General features: G+C 31.3%; 1 protein-coding gene across 2 annotated transcripts in view; it reads right to left on the bottom strand.

Annotated features, from left to right (window-relative positions):
- The window catches only part of LOC118195571 (cation-independent mannose-6-phosphate receptor-like), a 109,142-nt gene that overhangs the window by 39,423 nt on the left and 53,820 nt on the right, over window positions 1-15,899 (bottom strand). For both annotated transcript variants that reach the window (XM_035366902.2, XM_035366903.2), the window contains exons 5-8: window positions 10,711-10,915; window positions 9,095-9,171; window positions 4,827-4,981; window positions 2,883-3,028 (exon numbers count right to left, since the gene is read on the bottom strand). In XM_035366902.2, the coding sequence (XP_035222793.2) occupies window positions 2,883-3,028; window positions 4,827-4,981; window positions 9,095-9,171; window positions 10,711-10,915 (583 nt within the window). The remainder of the gene's footprint in view (window positions 1-2,882; window positions 3,029-4,826; window positions 4,982-9,094; window positions 9,172-10,710; window positions 10,916-15,899) is intronic.

The following is a 15,899-nucleotide window of genomic DNA, read 5'->3' on the forward strand; positions in this document are numbered from 1 at the left end:
TGAGGCACTGTCATCACAATGGAAAACTTCTGCTATATCATCTTCATTTATTAATTAAATGTTGCTCTCTACGGTACCTAAAATCTGCATGAAAATATGATTGTCATTTTTCTTAATTTTGAAATGCATTTTCTTAAGCCTGAATTGTGCCAAAGTTGCTATAGAAGGCAAGAACCTTTCTCTTAACAGCTGTTTTCATTTATTTCAGAAAGCTTTCCCAATTTGCAATTTATGATTAAGAGAAGTCAACAGCATTCAATGTCTTGATTTCTTCATTTTAAGAAATTGCAATAATCTGTCATAAGCCAACTGGTAACCTATTGATCATCCCATATAACTGTTTTATTATTTCATTCACATAAAGCAATTGCTTTTATTTTTACTTAAAAAATACCAAAGATTTCTGTTCTACATAAAAATTTTATGAAAATGAATATAAATATATATTACTAATTGCCGAAAACAACAGATAATCTTCTGATTTTGCGAGACAAACAAGAACAACAACAAACAAAATTTTGCAATTATTTCTCAAAAAGTAAAAATGCTATCGATGCAAGAATCAAATAAAAGACAGATTTATTCAACTATTCTCCCATTACCTAATCAGTTCCACACACCAGTTCTATTTTCAAAAGATTTGTTTTAGAATTCACATTTACCCCAGCTCCTGAGTACAAATATAAACACTGCCAAGCCATTAAAAAAAAAAAAAAAAAAAAAAAAAAAAAGATTATAAACTCTCTACCAAGTAATACACCAACAAAAATAGCACATTTTGGGTTAAATGACACGGTCAAAGCCATCGCCAAAGTCTAGTGTAAAAGCATTCACAAAATCAGAGCACTCGAAAGCAAACTGTGTTGCAACAGAGACCTTTCCTTTAATCTTTCATGTATATGGACATCGATTCCGAATCAACAACCCTGCAGAAAGAAATAAAAGATTATCTTAATCAAACTATCCCTTCCTGCCCTCTAACAAAGCAGATGGGTCATCTGTGAAAGCTTCTGCTTTTACTTCTGTTTAAACATAAACGTAATTTCAGTGCATCAACCTAAAATATTTTTTTTTTAACTCCATTTAGAACATATGAGAAAGTTAATTCTTTAAAATTTCTTCAGACTTTTATTGAGGGGATAAAGGTGGCATAACTTTTAAGTATTGCTTGTATCTGGGTTAAAAATAACACAATTTAAAACTTCGAAACTAGCCTTGAAAATGTGTGAATATTACGCTGATTCTTGTTGTTTTAACACCTCCAATAATACTGCTTATATATTACACTTGTAAATTGATTCAAATTTCTTCTAAATTTTTCCTTAACATGATGCATTAATCACTGTACGTCAAATCTGCAGTACTTTTGAAATGAGTTCAAATTGTTAAAATAAAATACATCTTTATATGAGATGTTGAGTTTATATACCCTTATACGGAAAATCAAAATTAAGACTGGTTGAGAAATAAGGTAAAAGTAAGAGAAAATGCATTAAAAATTATTTTAATTAAAAAAAAATTGAAAGTAAAATGTGAAAAGCACAATATAAATCCAAGATCATAATTAATTTTAGTAAATTAAGTCATCAAAATAATTAAAAATTGATGAACATATTGCTTCCAATTACACTAAACTCTAGGCTTGTTTTATGGCAGTTCAATTAATGATGCTATTTTACATATGCAATGCTAGCATAAAATGAGAGGTGGTTGCAATCTTGTTTTATAAAATTTATCTATAAGTCACTGCTTGTTTATGAAAAGTCTTAACAAATCTATTTTTCATTTACTGTAAGAAACCTAAAAAAAAAAAAAATTTTCTGCTCATACAGAAAGTAGTAAAAATGCTCTATTCTGTGACAATACAACAACAACAACAAACAAAAAAAAAAAAAAAAGATTTCAGCTATGAAAGAATACGATAGTCTATGGCATTTTTGCAGGATATTTTGATAAATGAAAAACAACTATTAGAGAAAATATGTCACTGTAAGAGTTGTCAGACATATTATCATTATATCAAGGTTTTCACAAGAACCTAAGCAAGATGATTAATTTTGAATCTGATATTGAAATAGGTAGACATTGCAACTATACACACTGAGGCTACAAATAATGTAAAGATATTAAGATGATAATCGACCAATTCTTTCACCCAGTCTTGATCACCCATTACTGAATCTCCAGCGTTGCAGCTCAATGCAATATCATCATTTTTCACTGTCTGTTGTCCAGCTAGCTTTATGTCCTCACAATTTCAGAAGGTGAAATAACACTTTACATATGTTACATTATTACACTTGTTAACTCATGCGTAGACACTAGATGCCTTTGTCTTCCATTACCTGCACTTAATTAAAATTATGTAAATATTATATTTTTATATCTTGTATTTATCCTTTTTGACTTTTAATATAATTTGGTATTTATTTAAACTAAACTCCACCGAGTTTAGTTTAAATAGCACGTTGAGCACAACAGCCCCAGTAGGCCAAATCCAGCATTGCCCCAAAATCTGCTTTCTTGACCGTGGGCCCCGGGATGCGCAAGTATATGCTCTGAACATGTGGTCACTTGTTGCAGGGCCCCCAGTGTTTAGTCCTCTAGCAAACTTGGTACTCATTTCACTGATCCAAGGGATGGAAATCAAGGGATGAAAGATTGAGTCGACCTTGCCCAGCCCGGGGATCGAACCCCAGACCTGTGGTGCTGCTGCGGAATGCGCTAGCCACTGTGCCTCATTTATTTATTTAGTTAGCTTTATTTTATTGAATGCCTATGGCCATGAAATTTCCTAGAAACACTAGAATTTGTAAAGGAAGGGATATTTCTTTAATTCTTATGACACAGTTTGACAGAACAGTGTAAGAAACAAAACTTACTAAATAATTTCACTTTCATAGTTTCTACCATGCCTAACGATAAGTGAAAGCCATTTGGATCCACCATACAGACTGCCGCTGTAGGTGAACAACCAAATGTATTCATAGTTTGCTGTATCCCACGACAGAGGTTAATATAGTAAGTCCTGAAAGAAAAAATTTTAAATTATTAAAATTAAGTTAAAAAAATGGAAAACAAATCGTGGGGGTTTTCTTAAAAAAGAAGAATAAAAGTCATTCATCAGCCATAAATACAATTCCATATTATAAGCTACAGTAATACTAATAATCAAATGTTTAAAAGGCTAATTAGGACAATTATACAAAACATTCTGTAACATAAATTTAAAAAATGGAAAAAGTCAATAATTAATAATATATGCCAGTTTTATTTGATACTAACAGGTGTTAAATTAATAATCTTGATTTAAAAGCAGAACTATTCTATTTACTTATTATTTCTTTACATTTTATTATCTACCTCTAACTTAATTTTTCGTTACTTGAACATAAGTACTCGTGTCATAAAAAATTATTCATGATATAATTGCAGTTATTCAATAATTTCAAATACCATTTTTATTACCTATAGGATTTTATCTTTCTATTGGCATTCAAAACTGGATATACTGCCACATTTGTAAAAACTATCTTTTAAATAACAGTGAATAATCATAGAATAATATTAAAAAATATTAAAAATTTACCTTGAAAATAAATAAATAGTGTCAGATACTTTTCATTCCTCCTATATTTATCAGTTTTTTTAATAACCTGATTGATCTATTATTTCATAATTTGAGAAATTTTTTTAACTTTTTCAGAATGTAGCTGAAAATAAGTAGGATACTAGCAGATGCATAAAACTGCAATATTATGGATTCTCTAAACTAAAGAAACCTTTACTCTAAGGTGACATAGGCTGAGCACAAGTGGAGGGACCATGAGCAAGTAATCCAGACTGGTTTATTTCCAAAATAGGGTGTAGGGCTATGAATGACTTGTGCAGTATGGATATTTGCCATTCTTATTTTTTCTATTTGACACAGAGCTGAAATAGCAGAGTTCAGGAGGCAGAAATTTGTTTTTAATCATCTGTGCTGATATTCTTATTATGCAATTAATTACAAATGACAATAGCATGAATTGTAATTAACTTTAACAATTTGTTGCGTCTACTTTATGCATCTGTTTTTATTAATGTACTGGTAAAAATACGAATGTTGTCAAAATTTGATTTTGCTATCTATAATTTTTTAATAAAAAGTAATAGGTAATTTATTTTACAAAAATAGCAAATTATTATAATTATTTCCAGTCTTATTATTGTATAATTTCTATTATATGAGCATTATAACTAATTATAATAATTATACTATAATAAATAATTATTATAACAAAAAAGAATATTTCCACCAAAGAATAAGTTTCATGATGTTTATTGGTTTTATGCTTGGTTTCCAGGTTATGAATGAATACAAATTTTAGCATTTATTTCTGTGAAAAGCTACTTTGAGAATAAATTCTCTTCCTCCAATATACAGAGTACATTCATGTGAAATGACAATTGTGCATTTCATAAGTAACATCCTCTGGACAATTCTGGGTCCTGGCAGAGTGTCAGCCAAAGTGTGTATTTAAACTACCTTACGAACATGAAAATACATTTTTTGATATTTAAATGTTTATAAAAAATTCCCAATTTACAAATATAATGAACTGTTTCATCTTTGTATAATAGATATCAATACTGATAAGTTTTATTTTTTCAGAAAAGGTAGCCAGTTTTAGAGGTGGCGGTCTAAGGAATTGATGGCTGCAAGAAGATTCACTGTATTTACAAAAGCTCTCAGTTTCTGGATAATTATCATTACATCAATATTTAAAGATATTTCATAAAATAATTCCATCCAGGTACAAAATTTCAGGGAAAACATAACTTACATGTTTTTACTGTCTGATGTATTCCAATTATGCGAAAGACTAGAAAGAAGATTAAAATCATAATGGTTCCCATCAATATCAAAAGCACACTGGTCCTGCATTTTTTGACATGATAATGATGTTTCCCACAGGAATACTGTCAGGCACGTATATTTCTGAAACATAAACATATCACCTTTTTTTTAATTTATTTTAAATAAATATTATATAAATACCATATCTTATTTTTCCTTTTCCCCCCCCTAACCACAAATGCTGCAATTTTTAAATAGACATTTTGCCAGAAAATAATATATTCATCAATTCATCAATCAAAGAGATCACTTGCATAATCCTCATAAAATGCTTTTTTGTAGTACAACATTTTAAAGAGAAACTTTATTCAAAAATTAAAATATATTGTTTCATTAGAAACTAATTAGTAAAGTTAAATAAAATTAAACAATTCTCTTGCAGAAATGCTGCAACAACTATGAATATAACAAATGCAATATATTATAATATCTCATTCCTATAAAGTAATTTAAACTTTTATAATATCTCATTCCTATAAAGTAATTTAAACTTTTTATTTTATGTAAATTCAATTGCAAACAAATAAAATGATTATTAGTGCTGTGAACTAATCTGCAATATCATTCAAATTCAGAAAACACAAGCAAATAAAGAGTAAGCATGTAAATACACGAAAAAATACAATAGAGTCCATTTAAAATTAAATTTAATTTGCATAAAGTGGGTAATTGTTGAGCAGGCAGGAGACAGATCTTTTCAAGGGAAAATTGGCCCCAAACCTAACTCTTCAATCATTCAATTCGTGTTTCATCATCCATATAGGTATGGGATAAGAATTATACAAACCCAAAGTAGTGAAATGTTGTTGCTAAGGGATTTCTGAGAACTTTAGAAAGCAAATTCACTATAGGAAAAATTTATTAATTAAAAGTACAAAGCCATTTAATAAATTAAAAGCCAAAATTATTTAGAATAAACCTATATAGGTACTACTTCCCCAACATGAAAATTAAAAAAAAAAAAAAAATGTAAACCAAAATAAACTAATAAAACTAATTCTAAACATCATAAAAATTATAAGAATAAGGAAAAATAATATAAATCTAAATTAACAAAATTATGCAAATAAGACAAGTAAATAGTTAGTTTCAATTTAACTTAGCATGTTACTACATTAAATGTTGCTAAAGTATGTAAAGTACAATTTGTTTGTAGTTGCTAACTGTATAAACAAAGAGCGCTGATACTATATAAAGCTGTGTAGCTATATAAGCTTTATATAGCTATATAAAGCTGCTAACTGTGTAAGGTATTCTAAAAATGTAACTGCTATAGGAGTGTAAAAATGGAAGTTCTGTGTTAAAAATGATATTGTAAAATGTAGCTCCTAACTGCTACAGGATTGTAAAAATGGAAGTAATGTGTGAAAAATTATGTAAACGAAATAGAAAGTTAAATATTTCTAGATTCTGAAAATTGATTAAAAAGATTTTGGTAAAATTTTTAATTAGAATTTTAATCAAAACTGAAATTTTTTAAAAAAATTTAATAGTTTTTATGATAAAATTTTTGGATTATATTACACTTTTTCATGTATTTACATACTTACCCTTTATTTACTTATGTTTTCTGATTTTGAATGGCATTGCAATTAGTTCACAGCAATCATAATCATTTTATTTGTTTGCAATTGAATTCACATAAAATAAAAAATTTAATTTAATTTATATGTATGACATATTATATTGTATTTGTTATATATATCCTTCAAACAAAAAGGATTATTACTTGAATAATATCCTTATCAATAAAGCTTACGGTATACAAGAACATTTAATCAGAACGTTATTTGATAAAAACCTCTAGGCAGCCTTTGAGAAATGAATTTATGATACAATTAACTACCAATGTAAAACATATTTTTCAGCCATTAGTGGATATTACAATGATCTGGAGTATTAAAAAGCTTAACTGGTTCTGGGCGGGCCTGTCGTATGCGCATCGCCAATAAATGTTATCTCACAGCCAGATATGCCATATATGAAACTTGGACTTTAACTCACTCTGTGGCCAGGCATACCCCATATTACATTTTCAATACAACATTTAATTAGTATTTTTGTTGCCACTAGATGAAGCTGTGTCTGTTATGATGAAATTTATCAAAAATAAAGCATGTTGACCTTCATTCCTATGCAATGTTTTCTTATTGTTGGCAGTTTGTTTCAGAATGAAAGGGAGATTTGTGAATAATGATGCACTGGTTCTTCAATTGCATCAATATAACACTCTTTTGCAAAAAAAAAAAATTGAAGCATGCAGGACTTTTGCAATCGTGACGAAATTTGGTATGCAAAAACATCTTGATCGAACATGCAAATGATCAAAGTTTCAAGGAAAATGAACAGGAATTGCAATCATAGTGCACATTTCTAATGCGCAATTCGCAGAGTATAAAACCAATAACAGAGGTGGAAAATTCTCTCTTTTTTTTTTTTTGTTCCTGTCATTGTAATTCCGTAAAGAAGCAACTAAAGATGCCATTATGACCATATTGAAGACCTTACAAACAGCTAAACGACTTCAAACGTGGTCACATTGTAGGGTTGCATGAAGCTGGGTGGTCATACTGAGCAATAAGCCACCACCTGCAGCATACAGGCATTGCAGTACAAAGATGCTGGCAGCAATGGTTGCTACAAGAAAATTGCTGACGAAATGAAGGCTCTGGAAGGCCAAGGAGAACAAATGCGAGGCAAGATAGGATGACTGTTCGCCAGGCCTGAACGACCCCAATGGTATCATTGCCGACTATTTAACGCAATACAGCCACATCTAATTCCTCCTGTGGTACCGTCCTATCTCACGGCGCTTGTCTGAGGCGGGGTTACGCTCACAGAAGCCTTCAAGACATTTGCCTTTGACCCCACAATATCGGTGGAATCCTCTGGAGTGGAGTCGCAGCCGATCATCATGGCTGCCATCAGATTGTGTTCAGCGATGAATCCCACTTCACTCTTCAAGCAGATGACACCATGTTCGTGTCTGGAGAGAAAGGAGCCAGCAGTCCCAATCACCCTTTGTCTTGCAAAGGCATATAGCCATATCCCCTGGTATGATGGTGTGGGATGCTATTTCTTATGACAGCAAGTCATCTTCAGTCATCCTCCATACATCTTTAACAGCTCAACGATATGTTGATACTATCCTGCAGCTAGTTGCATTCCCCTTCATGGTACATCATCCTGGGGCCATTTTCCAACAAGATAATGCCAGGCCACATACCACTCGCATTCTCTGTACATTTGATACTCTTCCTTGGCCAGCAAAGTCACCAGACCTTTCACCAATCGAACATGTCTGGGGCAGATTCGGGCACCACAAAATATTGCAGATCTGGAGTGATAACTGATAAATGCCTGGCAGAATGTGCACAAGATAACATTAGAAACCTCTATCACTCCTTGCCTCAACAAATTCAAGCATGCATTGCTGCCAGGGCCGGTTCAACCAACTACTAATTTGGACACTCAATGGGTGATTGCAAGCCGTGAACAGGTACTATGACCTTGATTTTTTAATCATTTTATTATCTGTGTATGAACTATACAAATTTTAATTTCATCAAAAACAATCACTTCCTTCATGATGCTTCGATTCCCCCCCCCCAAAAAAAGAGTGTACAAACAAATGCACCTTTTATGGAGTAATAACTTTTTTAGGACGGGGACATAGCTGATTAGATGTTTTTAGGGGTTTTATTTTTTAGATATTTTTCCCTAATGATTTGGTGGTCTGGTGAAACAGATTATATACCAATGATAAATGTGTCTTTTTCACACATTACAATGATTATATTTTTGCAGAACTGGAAAGTGACAGTTTTATTGATTTGTTTATATAAATTTTTTTGAGGTTAGTCAGAAATTATACATGCTTGTTTTTTATGAAAAATATTTAATAATTTTTATTTTTATTAATGTGCTGGATAAAATAAAACCTGTGATGCAATGTTTTTGCCATATCCACTTATATGAGGTCAGTCAAAAATTATGTTCATGTAGAACTACTTTATAAAATTTTTAAGAAAAATATACAGTACCAAGTAAAAAATCCAGACGTCCAATAGGCGAAACAATCCAAAATCGGACCTAAACGCAACCGTCAACTTTTTTTATTTTATTTATTTATTTATTTATTGTATACTTTACACATGCGCATTTGATATAACAATCAATATAACACATGGTTACCTTGTGAACAACAGGTTCTCCTACACCAGCCAACGGATTACAAACAAAAAGAACTTCTGATGTTAATTTTCCTTTAACTAAAACAAAAGAGTAAAATAACCATTCACAATCAAAGAATATTATAAAAACTCAATTTCTCATTTATGACAACAAAAGTAGGACAAAACACATGAGAATATAAAACTAAGCAGCAAGTATATACAAGTAAAGGGTAGATTAGCAACTAGACAATCAAACTTTGCGTTAAGTAAATGAAAAGTACAGCAGAAACTGAATTTAATCTCTAGTTGCCATATACAGAAAAGGTACCTTTTCCATTAAAAGACAATATACATGTGCTGATATTGCCCATTGACTACCATTAAATTAAATGTGCTGTTCTTTGCACTAACAGTAAAGTTTTTATTTTCAAAGTAAGTATTGTTAAAAATAAGTTTTTAAATTCTATGACATTTTTCAGTCTTGCTTATTAAAATAACTAATCTAAGTTCTACTGAAAAACTTTCAAAATCAGCTGATGACAAAAGTATGTTTTCTAACTGGCAGAATCGAGTAAGCACATGTATATTTCAAGAGAAAATTGTTCAACACATTTTGTTTCAATACATTTATAACAAGAAAGATGTAACAGAAGTTTTGAATTTTCATAAGAAATTGCTTTTAAAAGTTAAGATCTTCAGCTGATGACAAAAGTATGTTTTCTAACTGGCAGAATCGAGTAAGCACATGTATATTTCAAGAGAAAATTGTTCAACACATTTTGTTTCAACACATTTATAACAAGAAAGATGTAACAGAAGTTTTGAATTTTCATAAGAAATTGCTTTTAAAAGTTAAGATCTTTTATCATTCTGATAATCAGTACAGTTCATGGCACTTACTAAAGTGAACACCATAATTATTACAATAAGCATTCTAAACTTGCATCATTTATTTATGTTAATTATTCATTTATGTTTCATAACTTATTTATATGAGCTTCTTACTCATTATTTCACTGATGAAATTAATGGCATTCTGAAAATAGGTCACTTAAACCAACAAATCAATTATGCAATCATTGTGAAATGTACTGAAGCTTGTTACCTGTTTATGGTAAGAGTGTTTCTACGTAAGAAAACTTAAACCAACAAATCAATTATGCAATCATTGTGAAATTGTAGGTCACTTAAACCAACAAATCAATTATGCAATCATTGTGAAATGTATTGAAGCTTGTTACCTGTTTATGGTAAGAGCGTTTCTACATAAGAAAAATATAAATATTACTATTCAAATTATAAATAAATTAAAATGAGAGTAAAATACTTAATGAGATTACTTTCCTTAATCAGCTTAAATGCATTTCAAATGAATATTTCAGCCCTAATCTTTTGAGATCGTGTCCTGGGCAGCAGGATTTAATTTATTTGGGTTATCAAAAAAAAAAAAAAAATTACTACAGCTATCTGCCTATGGGAAGGGACAGCTTTATGGAAGACTTTATAAGAAAGTTTGACTTGTATTTATAAAACTACAAGAACTCTGATGCAGCCAGCCTCTTCACCGAAATTTTATCCATTCAGCCAATGGTGGGCTCTAGGAAGAAAAAACAGAAATACAAAAAAATAACTTACAACCCGATGGGCAATCATCTCCATCATAAAACGTCAACCTGAACCTTCGGCCATCATATGTGATCTTCTGTGATGCAGCAATTCCATAATTATTAACGTTATTACCTTCTGTTTTACATACTCCAGCATCTTTACAGTTAGCAAGATTAGAATTCTCAAGTGTAGCACATACATTTAAGAGATAAGAAGAATTTCCATCAGTCACCTAAGATAAGAAATATATAATTTAATACACAGCTTGGAAAATTCATGCTACATTACATGCATCCAAAATGCCATGTGAAAATACATACTCTATCACAACAAAATATATGCACACAGAAGAAACCATGCTACAATCACGAAACTCAGCAAGATTGTACAAACAAATTTGTCAACTCAGATGATGGTATTATGTTTAGAGATGCTTCTGAGATGTAACTGGCAGCAGTACGAACAGTTGTCGGACTTTGAGAAGGGCCTAGAGTAGGTCTCAGAGAAGCAGGTTGGTCAAACGATCGAACAGGGTTATTGGCCACCACCTTGGTTTGAGCAATATGGTAATTGCTCGGTCTTGGCGACAATGGATCACGGAAGGAACAGTCTACCGTCACGGAGAGTCACGGCATCCCAGAAACACAGATAAGCATGAAGATCACGTAATCATAAGAGTGGCAAAGTCACTAGCATCTATTCAACATCATTTATCACATTCTAGGTACCCATTGGTAACAAGGAAAAACATTTGGAGACGACTGATCCATGCTGGTACATGTCACTGATGCCATTAAGATGCCTACCACTAACCCCACATCTTAGGCAGTGTGAAAGGATATTTTTGACGAACTCGAGCAAGCTGGAATCTAACCATCAGCGATCTTCAGCGATGAATCCCAATTCAGTCTCAACACTGATGAACAACACACTCACATGTGGATGCAATCAGGCCAGCGGTTCAATCCAGCATTTGTTGTCGAGTAGCATATGATGATTACACAAGGTGTGACAGTGTGGGGAGATATTTGTTGGGGCACACAATAACCTCTATTCATCTTTCAAGGCACTATGATGGCTTGCAGTTATGTGGATGACATTTTAAAACCAGTTCTACTGCCTATGCCATCAAGTAATCCAGGTGCCATTTATCAGCTAGACAATGCTTGTCCACATACTGTACAATTCTCCCAACAATGTCTTCAAGGATATGGCATACTCCCGTGGCCTGCCAGATCACCAGACTTCTCATCAATAAAGCATGTTTGGGACATGTTTGGAAGGTAACTGCAGTTGTCCCAGAATAGGTGAATTAACTGCCCAGTTTCAAAGATTATGGCACAATCTTTCACAGGGGGTCATTGGTGACCTATCCGATTCGATGCCACGCCTTGTTTCAGCTTGTGTATCTGTCAGAAATGGCTATACTACTATATGATTTGTAACATTTTTATGCTATAACTTCTTAATAAAACAAAAACAATCTTTTGTTCTGAATTTGTAATCATTTGCTTATCTTCTCATACACTACATTCATGTTAAGTTTCATGACAGTAGGTTTCCTACTGAATGCATATATTATTTTGTTAGACTGTATATATATTTAGTAGTTCTATGAATCAAATTTAGATGATATATGAATGACTGAAACTGATATTAATGTTTTAATAAACATGTAAATTTCTTGGATATGGTTTTTCATGTATTAATATACATTATTTAAATTTTTTCATAGTTCCTTTTTCTTCTGCCTTCCTCCAAAAAATTTACCATGATTAAATTAAGAAGGAAAAATGCTTTACCCCAAGGAAATTACTCATAATGGCCCTGAGGGACAGAGACCTTTGTAGAAAATGTTCTAAGGGAAATTAGTTTGTATTTACATTACATGGGAAAAACTAAATTACGTGGAAAACTATACACTAATTATCTTTTCGATACATTACTCATTCAACCAATTAATATTTACTTGTCATTAGTTTTAATAAGCTTTAAGAAGAATTACATTTGCAAAGGGAAACCTACTCCATAATGCTAAATTGTTAAAGTGGACAAACAGAGGAAAGATTTTACAGAAGATTTAGTTGCTATACACTTAGAGGCACCCCTTAGCAAATCAATTACAGCAAGATTAAACTTATTACAAATATTTTTTGAGCTAAACATTCCTAAATTAATTCAAAATTTGATTTACAATCTGCTGTGATACTCAAGTTCTCAAATTATTACTAATGACATGATTCATCTATCAACGTTCTTTAACTGTTTTATAACAAACCTGAAACTGTTAGTTCAACTAATGATTTACTATTATTCCTTTCAGACTCAAAACCATCACAAATTATCAAATTCCACTCTTAATTTCAGTATTAGTCAAATTTGGGTTTATGAAAACTAAACATATAAAATACACCTAGTCTAGATCATAGCTGCCAGCCTTGAAATATGAAAAACTGGGAGGTTTTCGCACTGTGTTGCACCATTTCAAAAGAGCTTCAGACTGACTGAAATTCCTTTTATGGATGATTCACGGGTGCACGATTCAAGTTACCGGACTATTTACAATATGATTCAGATGTAAAATGCATCAATTTTTAATTAAATATTTTAAATTTTATGGCCTTTGGCTAATTTCATTTTACAATTTTCTATAATCTTTTGTTATCAGGACCAGGTGTGTATTTAATTATGACAAAGCACACTAGAGCTAACTGCCTTGTTATCAGGACCAGATTCAGAAATGTATGTGTGTACGGACGTATGTATTCATGTGTGCATGTGCATACATACATTTCTGAATCCAGTCCTAATAACAGAAGAGTACCTTATTTTCTTACTTTCTTCTTTTATACTAAGAAAGTGGTGAATAGAAAAGGAAAGATTCTATTTATTAAAATACTTTTAAATAAATTCAAAATTTAATTTATGAATTACTGTAATTTGCATACTATAGTATGGATAAAATTAGCAAAGTACCATATGCTGATGTAAAACAAAATTTAATAAAAATATTTACTGATTACACATTACTTGAATCTACTTAACCCTTTGACGTGCAGTGGTTGCGCCTTGAAACCACCAATTTTCAAATTTTTTTCTCCTCTTCTTTCCGAAATTTTTGAGTGAAAATTAATTGAATACTGATCTTTTACCTCTAAATAACACAAAATTACTGCAGAATCGTACATGTTTCAGGTCTTAGTACTTCAAATCGGATGCCTTTTAAAATTCGTTTTCAATGAGACAAAATAACTTCCTTTTATTAATATAAACAACTTTAAATTTCAAAAGTTATTCATCACACAAATAACAATAAAAAATAGCAATAATTAAACTGCATATATTAAAAAAAAACCTCTATATGTATGGCATTTGTTTTGTGGTTTCAGGGCGTGACCACTGTGCCACTAGAGCATTGTCACAATGCTCTAGTGTGTCACAATGCTCGGTAGTCGTACCTTGAAACTACTGCTCTTCACAATGGTGTTTTTGTTTGCTTCTCAAATAGGAATGTTTATTTTTACCCGGATATAGATAAGAGATTTTGAAACCACAGAGTTATTTTATTACTAAACAATACATACACCTGCCCAGTAAAAAGGTCTTTCTTTTCCAGAGACTTTTCTCTGACCTCAGCGCACTTGCTCTCCAAGCTAGTATCGTGATTTAATAAATTACTTCCTCTGGTTTAAATTTAATGTAAATATGCTTTGCTATAATTAAAAATAGAAATGGCGTAAAGTTTTATTTAAATTAAAAATATTTTCTGAATATTTTGAGACAAAATACGAATAAAATAAGCCAAAAAGACCAAGGTTTCCCCCCCCCCCATTAAAATAATAATAAAAAAAAATTCATGTGCCAGATGAAAAGAAACTAAATAAGGCTGGACATATACCAGTGAAATTTAGATCCAGGCAGTGTACATTCTGTAGCACAAGGAAGTAACCTCATAGAAAAGATACATGTATGAAACATGCAATGTGGATCTATGCATGTACCAAAAAGACAATACATGCTTTGAACAGTGTCACAAAAAAAAATTTGTTCTTTGAAATTAAAAAAAAAAAAAAAAAAAAAAACAGAGTCCTTTTTTTATCCTTTTTTTTACTGAGTTTTTTTCCATTTAGCCAAACGTCCTTATTATGTAGGTACGTATATTTTAATATGTTTGTTTTTGAATTTTTTCTGACGATTTGTAAAAAAATTACATATAATGCAATCCTTACATATATATATTTTTTTTTAATTCATAAATTTCGTCATTTATTGGAAACGCATACGGAGAAAGGTAAGTCCTCCCCTACTACCTCAGTAAGTTTCAAAGTCCTAGACACGCGGTGGTTTCACAGTACGACCACCATCCACAGAACAATGGGCAAGAGTAGATTTTTTTAATTCATATATTATTTGTCTCTAAGATCGTAATATGCAATTTCTCAAGTTTTTAGTTAAAAAAATTATAAAAATAATATCGCACACGTCAAAGGATTAAAAATTCTGCAATGTCTAAAGTAGATTAAGACAACTCAGATCAAATGAAATTTAGTACGAAAAATTATGCTGAAAATCACCAGAAATGAGGGAATGCACAATATAAGTTTCATTAATTCGAGACATCTCAGATACAGCAGGAAAATATTTTCATTAGGAGTTTTTCCTTAACATCAACTAAAAATTAAAAACTGGAAAACACAATGAAAAATGTTGAGAGTTCGTAAATAGAAAATTTCATAACATACTTGAATTTACAAACAGCAGCAGGCCCTATTTATAAAATGGTATATTATTCTATATTTCATTCTAAACCCATATCAGAAACTGATTCTTCTAATAACATCTGCATCTTAATCAACATGTGAGACAACTTCACATGAATCACTTTATTCATTATCTCCTAATAAATCATCATCTAGCACATCAAGCAATTTTTTAAATACATGCTGCACTATCTTTTCATGATTATTTCCCAGGGCTATATACCAGCTAATTTTAACGGTGTTTCTGTATTCTTCCATAGGTGCCAGCATATTGTCAATGAATAATCGAAATTCATACTCTTTTATCAAGTAAACCTTAAATACTTTGTTGACAGAAACATCAATTATCCGATTTATACTACCAGGAATCAAAACCATATCGTGCAGACCCCCCCCCCCAGATTTTCATTTTTGATTTACCTATCTGGTTTGCTAGTTAACTGGATAAAGCAAAAG

Source organism: Stegodyphus dumicola, chromosome 11, assembly GCF_044657685.1.
Source record: "Stegodyphus dumicola isolate Sdum_Otavi_A_Nest chromosome 11, ASM4465768v1".
Taxonomy (NCBI): domain Eukaryota; kingdom Metazoa; phylum Arthropoda; class Arachnida; order Araneae; family Eresidae; genus Stegodyphus; species Stegodyphus dumicola.